The sequence below is a fragment of the Podarcis vaucheri genome, assembly GCF_965113315.1.
Source record: "Podarcis vaucheri genome assembly, chromosome: 14".
Classification (NCBI taxonomy): Eukaryota; Metazoa; Chordata; class Lepidosauria; order Squamata; family Lacertidae; genus Podarcis; species Podarcis vaucheri.
Window position 1 is genome coordinate 31,760,248 of NC_138752.1, and position 13,521 is coordinate 31,773,768.

Below are 13,521 nucleotides of genomic sequence, written 5' to 3' on the forward strand. Positions count from 1 at the left end.
CCTAATGGAGACATTGTGTTCTCTTCCTTAGGCCAGAGAAATCCTGCAGCAACCCATCCAATGTGAAATTGCAAGGCACTTATAAATTGGGGGGGCGGGGAGGAGGCGGGAATCCTGCATTCTGCTTTATAAGTAACAGCGGTTATTGGTAGGAAAATATTTTTTTAAAAAGGCTGGCTTTTGCTTCTCAGGAGAATGTGCCTTTCATCTCACTCCTCTGCCTGCTTTCAGAAACTTAAGCCTGAACCCGTTCCTTTGCGACTGCCGCCTCGCCTGGCTCCCCCGCTGGGTGGAAGAGAGAAGAGTGAAGGTTGCGCGTCGGTCGGAAACGAGATGCGCTCAGCCTCCTGAGGTGGCAAATGTCCCGCTCTTCAACGTGTCGTTCAGCGACGTTACTTGCGGTGAGGCTAGGACAGGAGATGCCGACATTTATTTGGGCCGATGGACACATTCAGAATGTTGAGTGAGCGCTGCCAGACACAAAATGGCTGCTGTAGGGTGTGGCAGAAGACAAAATGGCTTCGGGGGTTGGGGAAAGGAAAGAAAGAGACAGGGCCCACAATGTCGTGCAAGCGTGACTTATATCAGCCACCCCATCAATGGGGGGAAAGGCGCCTCTCCTCTGTTTGCTATGGATGGGAGGGTGGGCATTATAGTTGAAAGTTGTTTTTAATACTATAACCCACACTGGGAATTTAGGATGAAAGCTGGGAAATAAATAAATAATGGTGGATTGATAAAGTCAGACCAATTCAAGGTTTTCTTTTTATAACAGGAGACGTAAGCATGTTGGTTCAAGAAAGGGAATGTACCAGTCTGGTATGCAAGTCTGGCCTGTCTCCGAAGGACGTTACAAAAATAGATGCCTTTTAGTCCCATTTTATGAAGTTCCATTGTGCTGCATTGAGATAAGAAAATCAGCTAATCAGGCCTCTTCCAGTTTTTTTTTTTGTTTTTGAACCAGCAAAAGTGGGAATATTTACCATATAGGGAAGTGAGGATTATGTATTTGTTTTACTTAGAAAATCCATGGGGTTGTATTCAACTAACTTTTTATTCAGAGTCAACCCACTGAAATTAGTAGACCTAATTCACACCCATTATTTTCAATGGGTCTACCTAGGCTAGGACTGACATTAGCTACAACCCATAAACTGCTTGCTCAGAAAGTAAATGTTAAAAAATATATCCAAGCCATGTGCAAGATAGCGGGTGCCACAGAGACAGGGCAGCTCATCGTTGACAGTTCAGAGAACAGGCAAAACCAGCTGAGGAGGCTACAGATTGAGGCTGGTGAGGGGTGCATCTTAAGGCATGTCGCATGCAAGAGTTCTGAGGGCCTGATAGAGAATCCTGAAGGGCCGCATTGAGCAGCCAGGCTGGAGGTTCCCTGCCTCTGGCCTAATGACTTGAGAACTATAATTTGGAATTCTGTATTTATGTGAGACCTCATTTGTTTTGTCCTCTCTCTCCACTCCTCCTCCATTTTTGCAGGAGCTGACTACATTGCCTGCCTGACAGACAACAACACAGGTGTGGCCGATTCCATTGTCCGATTCACCTCCACCCTCCCTCAGAACCTGACGGAAGAGACATGCGGTGCTTTTTGCTTTGCTGGAGGGCAGGACTATGCGGGCTTCAGCCATGAGGCGCACTGCCTGTGTGGCATCGCTCTCGAACCAAACTCTTCCTCGGACTGCTTGCCATTTTGTGACGTGCCTCCCACCGGGCCTGTGTGTGGCGGCCCTGCCCTCGTTCCGAGTGTCTTCCCGGCACAGCTGCCCATTTCCTTGGTGGGGCCTGACGCTCCTTTTGCCCCTTACCAAGGGGTAGCTTTCAGCGTCTGGGCCCCAATTCCCATTGACACCTTTCGGTGGGACTTTGGGGACCACACAGGCCTTCTGAACACCACCAAGACAACTGCCCTTCACCAGTACACGTCGCCTGGGCAGTACAGCGTCACGGTTGCCATCTTTGTCGGTGGCCGGTTGACATCCGCACAAACCAACGTCACGGTGGTGGCAGCCCCAGAGGAGATAGAGCTTCAGTGTCCTCATGTGGTGAAGACAAATGAAAGTTTGAGGTTGCAGATAAGGAATCGAGGGGGAACTGACCTGTCAGCTGTGTATAGCATCACAGCGCAGGAGAAAGAGCCCAGACAAAGTGAGTTGAATATTGTCCGTTGAGGAGAGACAGAGCTGGCAACTTCACGTTGTTGTTGTTGTTGTTCTCAATTTCTTACGCACCCTTCATCACAAGATCCCAGGACAGGTTACAAAAATGCAAATATACAGGGTATATATATCTGCGTAAGCCATACGTATAGCAGGTCACTGAAATTAATGGACATAACTAATTGACGTGTATGAATTTCAGTAGTAGAACTTAGGCTGCATTCACTTTTAAAGTGCTATGATGCCATTTTAAACCGTCATGGCTTCTTCTCCCAAAGAATTCTGGGAGCTGCCATTCATTAAGGGAGCTGAGGGTTGTAAGGAGGTCCAGATTCCCTTCACAGAGCTACAATTTTCAGAGTTCCCTGTGAAGAGGGATTGATTGTTAAACCATTCTGGGAATTGTAGCTCTGAGCAGGGAACAGAGAAACAGTGTTGTGCAGTGGTTAGAATGTTGGACTGGGGTTCAAATCCCCCCTCAGTCGTTCACTGGATGCCTTGAACCAGTCACTGTCTCTCAACCTCATCTACCTCGGGTTGTTGTGGGGATAAAATGGGGTGAGGGGGAACTATGTACACCACCTTGAGCTCCTTGGAAGGAAAGGTGGGATATAAATGTAATTAATAAATAGGGCCTCTTAACAACTCTTGGCACCCTTAACAAACTACAGCTCCAAAGAGTTTTTGGGGGAAGCCATGACGGTTTAAAGTGGTATACCACTTTAAATGTAGGCTGTGAATGTGGCCTTAGAGTTAAATACAAGCTACAATACTTACTTACTTAACTTATTTATTAAATTTGTATACCGTCCTGTACTTGCAGTTCTTAGGATAAAATCAGAATATACAACCACAAAATACATAATAATAATAAAATAACCCCCCCAACAACCCAATAACATTTGTCTCCTGTAGAATATGGACTATATCATGAAATTACACCCTTTCCAATCATATTCTAGCTACTAGATCACCTGCGGTGCTAAAGAAGCTTATTATATAGAAGTGGATTGGATAAATTCCAAGTCAATTTATATTTGGGGTGACAGGATATTATGGAGACATTTGTTGTATATTACAGAGCAGCCCAGCAAACCGTTATATTTAAGCTGGCAGTTTTTGCCAATTCTAGTTTCCCATAAGACTTCAGTGAAATGTGGTAGACACAAGAGATGCACAGAACTTGTGATTTGAGAGTGATTATGTCAGGAATTTCAATCTTGACATAAATAAAGTTTCTTGAGGAAATGCAATAAAGACCAATGATTTTATTGAACAGAAATAGGAAAGTGTGTGTTTGATTCATGTGAATATTTATCTGCAGATGTACATACCATTTTATAGTATAGTTAAATGAATTTATTAGAAAAGATTAAGGACTGCAACTTACAGGTATTTTTATGTGCATTTAATTTAGAACAACATTTTATTGAATCAAGTAATTAACCCCTAGTTAATTATTTCTGTTAGTGTTAAATTCAACGAGCAGGGTGGGGGTGGAGGTGTTGCCTATCAACCAGGCCAGGCCTAGGAACCAGGCAGAGTGGCCTGTTATTTCCTGAGATATCACATGCCCTGATTGACTGTCCACTTTTGAGGGGGTTTCTCTTCTGTGTGTTTCATTGAATGTCTCCCTGCTCTCTACAAGACCTGGAGCAACAAAGGCAAAACCTCTCTATTACTTTCTCCTCAAATTATACATTGTTTTTGTCCAGTTTTGCTCAGTAGAGAGCTACTATGATTTCTTTTCTCCCTATACTCATCCACGTTATTTAGGTGACTTTTGCTAAAATAAGCTTTGCAAGGTAATGCTCTTCCTTTTGGCCTTTGCTGCCCTGGGGTTCTTCCATGACTTTGTTGCCATAGCTTGGCCAGGAAAGACAAGAGTCTGACCCTTGAGCTTCCAGGAAGCAGCCTGAACAATGACATGTTGATGCTTCCTCCACAGCGGTCCAGCCAGTGTGCCCCTTGGATAGCGTGGTCTTCCCTGGCAACAGCCACTGCTATTGGCTGGTGGCGGAGAAAGCAGAATGGCCAGAGGCTCAGCAGCATTGCTGGGAATATGGCAACGGTACTCTGGCCTTCGTCAGCAGCCCCCAGATCCAGAGTTTCTTAGTGTCCCGCGTCACCAGGTAAGTGATTAAAAGATAGATGGTTCTTTAATTACCTGCAATAAGGTGATAATTGTTGAGGTATAAATAAATAAATAAATAAATAAATAAATAAATAAATAATTTATACCCCGCCCATCTGGCTGGGCTTCCAACAGAAAACTAAAATACAATAACCTGTTAAACATTAAAAGCTTCCCTAAACAGGGCTGCCTTCAGATGTCTTCTAAACGTCTGGTAGTTGTTTTTCTCTTTGACATCTGGTGGGAGGGCGTTCCACAGGGCGGGTGCCACTACCGAGAAGGCCCTCTGCCTGGTTCCCTGAAACTTGGCTTCTCGCAACGAGGGAACCACCAGAAGGCCCTCAGCGCTGGACCTCAGTGTCCGGGCAGAACGATGGGGGTGGAGACACTCCTTCAGGTTTAGGGCTTTAAAGGTCAGCACCAACACTTGTGCTCGGAAACATACTGGGAGCCAGTGTAGGTCTTTCAAGACCGGTGTTATATGGTCTTGGTGGCCGCTTTGTTAAGGGCCACATTCACATCCTACATTTAAGGTACTATGATACCACTTTAAACAGTCATGGCTTCCCCTCCAACTACTCTGGCTACAGTTGCTATACAGAGTCAAGCCCTCTGTTAAACTCAGGAACTCTGAGAACTGTAGCTCTGGGAGGGCAATAGAGGGCGCCTAACAACTTCCAACACCCTTAACAGATTAAAGGTAAAGGTAAAGGTACCCCTGCCTGAACGGGCCAGTCTTGACAGACTCTGGGGTTTGTGCGCCCATCTCACATCTATAGGCCGGGGGCCAGCGCTGTCCGGAGACACTTCCAGGTCACGTGGCCAGCGTGACAAAGCTGCATCTGGCGAGCCAGCGCAGCACACGGAACGCCGTTTACCTTCCCGCTGGTAAGCGGTACCTATTTATCTACTTGCACCCGGGGGTGCTTTCGAACTGCTAGGTTGGCAGGCGCTGGGACCGAGCAGCGGGAGCGCACCCCGCCGCGGGGATTCGAACTGCCGACCTTTCGATCGGCAAGCCCTAGGCGCTGAGGTTTTTACCCACAGCGCCACCCGCGTCCCTCTTAACAGATTACATAGACACAAACATAGCTGCATGAGGAGTATCCACCCATGATAAACACCTACCCGGAAGCGCAGGATTGTGCACATGAGATTCTGCTCTTAGCAAGGGACCAAATTAGATCTGCGGCAGGAGTGTTCTTCAGTCAATCATCCAAAACCCATTAAATTTTGTTTCCACTGATAAAGAGCATCTCCTCCTGTTCCTAGCCTCTTAAATGATTAATTTATTGCACTATTTCATCTTCCCCTTTTCAGACTGATTGCCAGACTCCCAAAGTATTACGGACGCATTGCAGGCTTGAGTCCTGACACTGCTGAATCTGTCTGGCAGATCTGTGTGCAGGGTGGTGGTGACAGGGGAAAGAACACATTAAGATTCAAGATGCCATGTCAGATTTAATAATCAATGGAATTACACCATGCTCTCTCTCCACCGCAAATCCCTTCACCTTGTATTAATCATGGCTTTCCGTGTGGCATTATGTGCTGCATTGGTGGCTAACACATTATCTTGTCATTGCCAGAAGTATGTTCTATCTCTAGTGTCAAGAGGCAGTAAATGCCACTGAATGCCAACTGCCAGGAATCAAAAGTGCAGAGAGTCATGTTGCACTCAGGTCCTGCTTAGGGGCTTTCCCTTGGGGCATCCGACTGGCCACTCTGAGAATGGGGTGCTGGACTAGATGGGCATTTGGTCTTAAGTAGCAGATCCACTTTGAATCCCGAGTTCAGACTCTGTTAATGGGAGCCATCTGTGCTAGGGTTAACCACAGTTAGGGCTGATACAGGCGTACCACCCTACTAAGGTTAAAGCAAACTATGGGAGGAATGTAGAGGTGGACGCATCAACTTACACCCATCTCATTTCATTTTTGCTGGCACTCAGTCATAGATCAATCCGGTTTTGTCTCGATGTTTGAAAAGAATGCATGTAAAGTTCACATTTGAATTGTACACATAGATACATGTGATACCGCGTGTATTATTGAACCCTTTCCTTAAAAATATGTGTTTTCCAATGCTTTTCTCTGTTCTTGGAAATGTGTGTTTTATATGCATTTAACTGTAAGAATGTGTGTGTGGAGGAGAGTTCCATACTTTTTGTGCTCTGAAAACCGCACTGCAAAATCTGAAGGGATGCAAAATCTGATCGCGTGTTGGGAGTTTCAGTCATCGAGCAAGCCCCAGATCCATCAAGTTGGGCCAGTCTGTTGAAAAAAGCAGACTGAACGAATTGCTCCTAGAGGAGGGGAAGAGAGTACACGATCCCATGACACAATCTTAGGTCAGAAACATTGCCTCTGTATCAGGCCTGCCTTTCCGTGATTTCATCAACCTCCAGCCCTCTGTCACTTTAAAGGCTACATTGCTGTACCATAAGTTTCCTCAAGACTGTGCAATTTGCGTTGGCTCTGCTCAATCAAATCCTTTGCAATTTGGCACCTATCCTGCCTCCACCTCATAGTGGGTGGAATCGGCAGCTCCTGTTGAGCCTTCCTAGACACTGCCAAGATACAGGACGTTCTACTTTATTCCTCTTTATTTCTTTCCTTCTTTGGGCGTCTCAAGACTGTCAAAGTGTTTTGCAGGAAGGATTCAAGCGCATACCAGGAAAGTTAGGTTTATGTAATTCTAATGAATTTAGCGCCACAGAGCCACTTAAAAAAAAAAAGGAAGAGGGGGACAGGCCAGTGCATTGAAAAGTGTGAGGTGAACAAATAATTTGTGAACATATAACATATTGTAAGAAATTGAAACACCCTGCAAACAAATCATAGAGTTGGAAGGGACCTGAATCTCCATCTAGTTTAACCCCCTGAAATAAGGGTTCAGTAAAGGCCAGATATAATCTAAGCTTTGTGCAAGCTTTGTGCAAGGAAATCAGCACTAACGCTCAGTAAACAGGACACCTGGAGGAGCTGTCCTTTCTTTTGTTGACTGCTTCTCATTACGTAGTTCACGATTCATCCGTCTGGAGGAAAAACAGCCAGTTTCCTCCGGCACTGGGCTCTAGCCGGCATCTGCTCAAATACCTCACAGACAAGACTGAGAACATCTGTGTTTTATTCCCTTCAAAGTCCTTAACACAGCCTTCCCCAGCCTGGTGCCCTCCAGCTGCTTTGGACTACAACTCTCTTCATCCCCCAGCCAGCACCCCATCTGGTTTGCTTCAAGAGCCATGCTGGCTAGGGCTGATGGGAGTTGCAGTCCAAAACAGCTGGAGGGCACCAGGTTGGGGAAAGGCCACTACCCTGATGAATCTTTTTTCCTCAGCTCAAGGAGGCCCTGGCCCCCGAGTCCATTTTCCCAACTGGCCCTTCTTCTGGATCCCAGATTTGGGCTTTTTTCAGGGTTGGAGTCTGAAATTATTGATACGTCCAACCTTTGGTTGTAGAGTCACTAAGAGTCACTGGCCAGTTGCCCTCTCGGCCTTTGGGTTATGTCCAGTGCTAGTCCTGCTCTGAGCAGATCCGTTGAAATTGGTGGGATTGAACGCTGATTTGTGTGGGACTTCTCTGAGTAGAACGTAGCTGGATGCTGCTTCTTCGATTCATGTGCAGGCTGGGGTGTTGCTATGTATTTTATTTTATTTTGCTGGATGGGCTGAAGGCGGAATGAAACCTCCCGGGGGGGGGGATGGGGCGCAGTGGGGTGAGCTCCTTCCCAGCTGCCGTGCGCCTTGCTTTCCCTCTCACCCCCGCCCCGCGTCCCAGTGTCATCTACGTCCTGGTATTGCTGTATTTATTTGATCTGTTCTATTAGATAAACAGGGCGCAAAGGATTCCAAGCTGATGAAGTTTCCTCCTCCCGTCCGTCCAACCACCCCCTCCGCCCCCCTGCTCCTAGTTCAGTGATAGAAGATGAATTGGTGGAGCTACTGAGCATTTTCTTGGAAGGTCCTTCACATACTCAGTTTCTTGTGGGAAAGCAACTGCCGAAGGAATCTGTTTCCCATTAGCCTGTGTGGCAGCCAGAGAACCCTCTCTCCATCTATCTCTCTCCCTCCCTCCGTTGATGCTTAAAAAAAAATGTTTATAAAAAATATTTTTATGCCACCCACTCATATCAAAATCCAAGGTGGAGCACAATGACAAGTACTGACCCAGAAGACATAAGAACAAGGCAACGCCTGATGTCTCTCTCCTCTTTTTCTTGCTGTTCCTCTTCTTCAGCCCACCCCCACCTCTCCTCAAGGTGTTGAGTGCTTAAGGAAGGAAATGCTTGGTGGAGAAGGTGCCCATTTGGGGTGAGGGCGAAATTTGATTCGCTTTGCATTTAAAGGCGAATCTACCTAATCCACACTTTACGAAAGAGTAGGTGAACAAAATCTACACTTCTCCACATTTTGCAATGCTGTTTTCCAGCCAAGTGACGTGTATAAAAATGTATCTACGGGGGGCGGGGAGGGAAAGTGTGCATGGAAATGCAGAAATTAATAAAACTTTCCTGCAAAAATGCATTCTGCTAGGGGAAAATGCTTTGGAAAAACATGCATAGTAGGGGAAAGTTGCATACAAAGGTTTTTGTGTTAGGAAAAATTCACATCCAAATGCTGATGCATTTTGTCATGAGGACTTTTCAAAAATAATAATCAGCTAACTGACGTGAAAATGTGGAGAACCAAATTTAAGACCGGAGAAATGAGAAATGGAGAGCAGCCAAAGCGAATAGATTTGCCCATCCCTTCTGCCCACTGACACACTTGCCCAAAGAGCCCCCACTTGAGCCAGTGGTCAGCAGACTGGAGGTGCAGTCCATCTCGTCGTTTTTTCTGAGGGGGGCGGGAATGAGTTAAGAGTTAGATCATAGCTGGAATTAGGACAGGAAAATCTCCCTGGGCCTTCAGCGATGGCAGCGGCTTGGATGTTTCCTAGTCTCTAAGTGAAGCCAATTGCTCAGGAGCAAAACACAGTCAGTTTCTTGTTCTTTAGACATATTTTTGTAGCTTAAAAAGAAGAAAAAGCACGCCCTACTGGCTTGGAAGGCCAAGTTATTTTTGTCACCGTTTTTTCGCTGCAAAAGCTCTTTTTTGACATGACCTCATTTATTACTATGACCAGCAAAGAGCCTCAGTGGTAGGAGAACCACTTATTATCTTCTTGCAAGCTAAGCCATGCCGTCTTGTCTTATGGAAGACACCCACTACTTCAGCAGGGGTGGAGATGGGAAGAGGCTTGGTCACAGTTGAATTAATGTACTGGTTTATTGAAAATGTACTGCTTCCAACAACAACAAAAAGCACCCAAAGTGATTCATAACAAGAATAAAAGTACAGTAACACAAATACATAAACAAGCTAAAAGCATACTTTTACTCTGATTATCTAATAACTGGTGCTGTCCAGAGTGGCTCAGCAGCATGAGTGATAGGGCAATGCCTTATCTTGGAGCTACAATTTAAAAGGCACAACACAAAAGAAAAGGCAGTTGGAAGGGAGGAGGAAAGAAGGAAGCTCAGTTACTTAGATCTTAGTTACAAAGATATTGCAATGACCAGCTGGAACAGAGTGATTTAGAGAGGCAGAGCCAAAAGTTGGTGGCTCCAGGGTCCTGGTTCGCTCCATTTCCCACAGTCCGATGGAAACTGAGCCACATAGCAGTGGATCATCAGAGGCACCCAAAGAGGAGTGCTGCTCCTACAAGCCCCAAGCTTTCCCAAGGAGCAGCAGGCTGCTGTACTCAGAGGCTGATTTCGGTACATCTGGACAATGCACATTTCTCAGCAGCCTCCCTACAACAGAGACTGCAATTTCAGAGCAGATTCAAGTGGGAGAGAAATGTCCCCAATGGTGAGAAGGGTTGTTATTCCAACCAGATGTGTCCAGAGTGCTCATGAAATGTCAGGCTTCGAAAATGTGACATCTTCTTCCAGCCACGCTCTTTGCTTCTGCGGCTGCTAAATCATGCAGACATCCACTTCAGTGCCTCCACCCCTTCTAGCCGAGGTTGTTCCTGTGTTTTTGGACCCTGCTATCTTTTAACCTCCGTTAACTGGAAGAGAGAGCACTGTAAAAGTTGAAGCTGTCTAGGGCAAAATGGCCATGCAGGCTCAGGCTGGGTGAGAGTTGTGCCAAACATCTGGAGGGCACCAGGTTGGGGAAGGCTGCTGTATGAGGTGTCACAACTGAGAAAGCCTTCTCTCCAGTTACCACCCTCTCCCTACTTAAGGGGAACGTGGAGGAGGGCCCTAGGTGATGTTCAATTAGGTTGAAAATGGTCCTTTAGGTCCCCAGCTCCTAAGCATAAGAATAATCTGCTGAATCAGACCAGTGACCCATCTAGTCCAGCATGCTGTTCTCATGGTGGTCAACCAGATGCACTTGTAAGAAGGACCTGTGCACAAGAGCAGTCGCCTCTCCTGCCATGTCCAGCAACTGATATAGCAGTGTAAGGCCTTAAACATGACCGCCTGCACTATGAATTGTGCCTGAAAACAGATGGGCAGCCACTGCAGCTGTTTGAAAACTGGAAAAAGTGATCCTCCTAGCCAGTTCCAGTTTCGGTAGCCCCACAGTTCCATTTTGAACTAATGGGAATTACTGAGAGTCTGTTGTTGACAGTCCTGTGTACAATTTGTTATGCTAGTCCAATGCAAGAGTTACCAGTGCTCAGAACAACAGCCCATTTCAGCACCAAGAAATTAGATGTTGGTTAGATTTATTAGGAAGGGTGGTAAATCACAGTTTCCATGGAGCTTTTGGCACAACCCTTCCAGCTTAATCTACTGACTGACCTTGCTCAGAAGCCTAAGCATTTCCTCCCGTTCTTCTTTAGGGAAGCTCCATAGCTTAGTGATAGAATATCTGCTTTGCATGTAGAAGGTCCCAGGTTCAATCCCCAGCATCACCAGGTAGGGCTGGGAAAAGACCCCTCCCTGCCTGAAACCCTGGAGAGCCTCTGCCAATCAGTGTAGATAATAATGAGCTAAATGGATCAAGGGTCTGACTCACTGTAAGGCAGCTTCCTATATTCCTCTTTAAATCAGCCCTTGATTCAGAATGATGAAGACTAGAAGCTTGCTTTATTTTTAGGTGGTAGAGCATCTGATTTGCATGCAGGGCGTCTGAGGTTCAGTACCCAATGGCATCTCCGGGTAGGGCTGGAAATTACCCCCACCTGAAACCCTGGAGAGTGCTGCCAGTTAGTGTACACATTAATGAGCTAGATAGACTCTGTATAAGGCAGATTCTCTTTCTTACCTTTGGCACCCCTGCTCTTGCTTCCTCCAGTGTTGGAATTCGGATTGCAAACTCCTCCATGCATGCACTGGTGGTGTGCTTAATGCCTTGTGATTCCCTGATACTATTCTGGACTTTCTCTTCCCCAAAAAGGAGCTTGGATGTCTGGATCGGGTTCAACGCAAGCCCCAGCCCTCTGCAGCGAGAGGAAGGCTTCAATCTGCAGAGCTGTCAGAACTGGCTCCCTGGAGAGCCTCACCCGTCCAATGCTGACCACTGTGTCCGGATGGGCCCGGCCGGCCAGTGCAACACAGACCTCTGCACAGCCAAGCACAGCTATGTCTGCGAGCACAAGCCGCAAGGTGGGTGGCTTCATGAAGGGTCTCTCTTGGAGGCAGCTCTGTACTTAACATTAAAATTCTGCACCAAGAATTCTGCAACCCGGACAACACATTGTGCGTCATTTCTCTCATCCTTTGCAGTCTTTCTGCTCTGTGTGACTTACTCTATTTTTTTTTTTCCTGGCTGGGAGGGAAGGAAAAGGAGCCAGAAGTTCTTCCCCCAGTCCATGAAAATTATATCCAGGCATTGAGTAGGCTCTGCCCATCGGCTGCCTGGGGCAAGCTTGCTTTTTACAGAATCAGAAGACTGCTTGTCCGTCAAAGGCTTGTGGGGAGGAATTTAATAATAACTTTGGAAGATGCATCCAGGTACATTTTCCCATTGAAAGTATCCAAATAACTAGATGGTGTCCAAAGTAGGTGCATCTTCCGTCCAATTGATTCTTCTGTTTCCCAATAGCTGTGATAGTTGAAAAAAATAAAAATGGGATTTTTAAAATATAGCAACAAATATATAACATAACTTGATATATGTTATGTCCTTAGTCTTGGGTCCTGCTTGCAGGTTTCCCACAGGCAACTGTTCAGCCACTGTGAGAACACGACTAGATGGGCTGATCCAACAGGCTCCTCTTAATGTCACTCCATAAGAAAAAGGAATAGAGGCTAACTTTCTTCCCTACCTGTTTCTTTTAAACAGAGATCCTTTTAAATGCTGAGCACTTTTACCTGGGCACTCCCACCTTTGATACTTCTGTGGCCACGAGCAACTCTACGGAAACTGAGGAGCTGTCAGCCCCGTCAGGAACGGTGGAGGTGAGGAATGCTAGTGGTTCCCTTCCAGCCCAGATCTCCCCTGCTAAGGCACCCTGCAGCTCTGTGAACCTTTTGAGTGTTGTGTTTTCCAGACGGTGGTGTTTCCTAGGTTGGAGTTCCAGCAGGAGGCTTATTTGGTAGCCTTGGAGCTTGTGACTCAGGAGCTGAAGAGGGATGTCCAAGTCCGGTTTCGAGTGCACCGCCCAGCACTCACAGGAGGTGAGCTGCCATTATGTGGCTTGCTGGGAATTCTTGCTAAAGTGAATCTGAAATATTTGTGCAAAAAGAAGGAAGTTGGTCTCCTGCCCCAGTTTCTGCATTGCATTGGAACGTTATGGAATCATAATATTGTAGACTTGGAAGGTACCCCAAGTCCCCTGCAATGCAAGAATCTCAGCTAAAAACTCTTTGACTGATGGCAATCAGACCTCTCTTTAAAAACCTTCAATGAAGGAGTGTCCACCACCTTTCCAAGGAGTCTGTTCCACTGTCAAACAGCTCTTTCTAATGTTTAGTCCGAATCGCCTTCCTTGTAATTTGAATCCACTGTTTCAGGTCCTACCCTCCAGAGTAGCAGAACACCAGGACTTTCTTGGGGCTGGCAGACACCCTTTTTATTGTGCATTATTCAAGATTATTTGTGCTCACGTATCAGGATGGTTATATACAATCCAGCTTTCAATACTCTTTGCACCTGCAAAGGTTTGGGGGCAGAGATGCTGCTTATTTTCCAATCATTGCATGCCCATAGCTTCCTGCTAAAACCATGTAACTTTTCGTATCACAAATGTTCCAGCATTGTTGTTTTGTCCA

General features: G+C 46.2%; 1 protein-coding gene across 1 annotated transcript in view; it reads left to right on the forward strand.

The window, feature by feature from the left end:
• Positions 1-13,521, forward strand: part of PKD1 (polycystin 1, transient receptor potential channel interacting) — a 110,941-nt gene that overhangs the window by 43,456 nt on the left and 53,964 nt on the right. Inside the window, 6 exon segments of the mRNA XM_082199312.1 lie at positions 232-401; positions 1,495-2,163; positions 4,123-4,306; positions 11,705-11,913; positions 12,593-12,708; positions 12,801-12,927. Of these exon segments, the coding sequence (XP_082055438.1) occupies positions 232-401; positions 1,495-2,163; positions 4,123-4,306; positions 11,705-11,913; positions 12,593-12,708; positions 12,801-12,927 (1,475 nt within the window).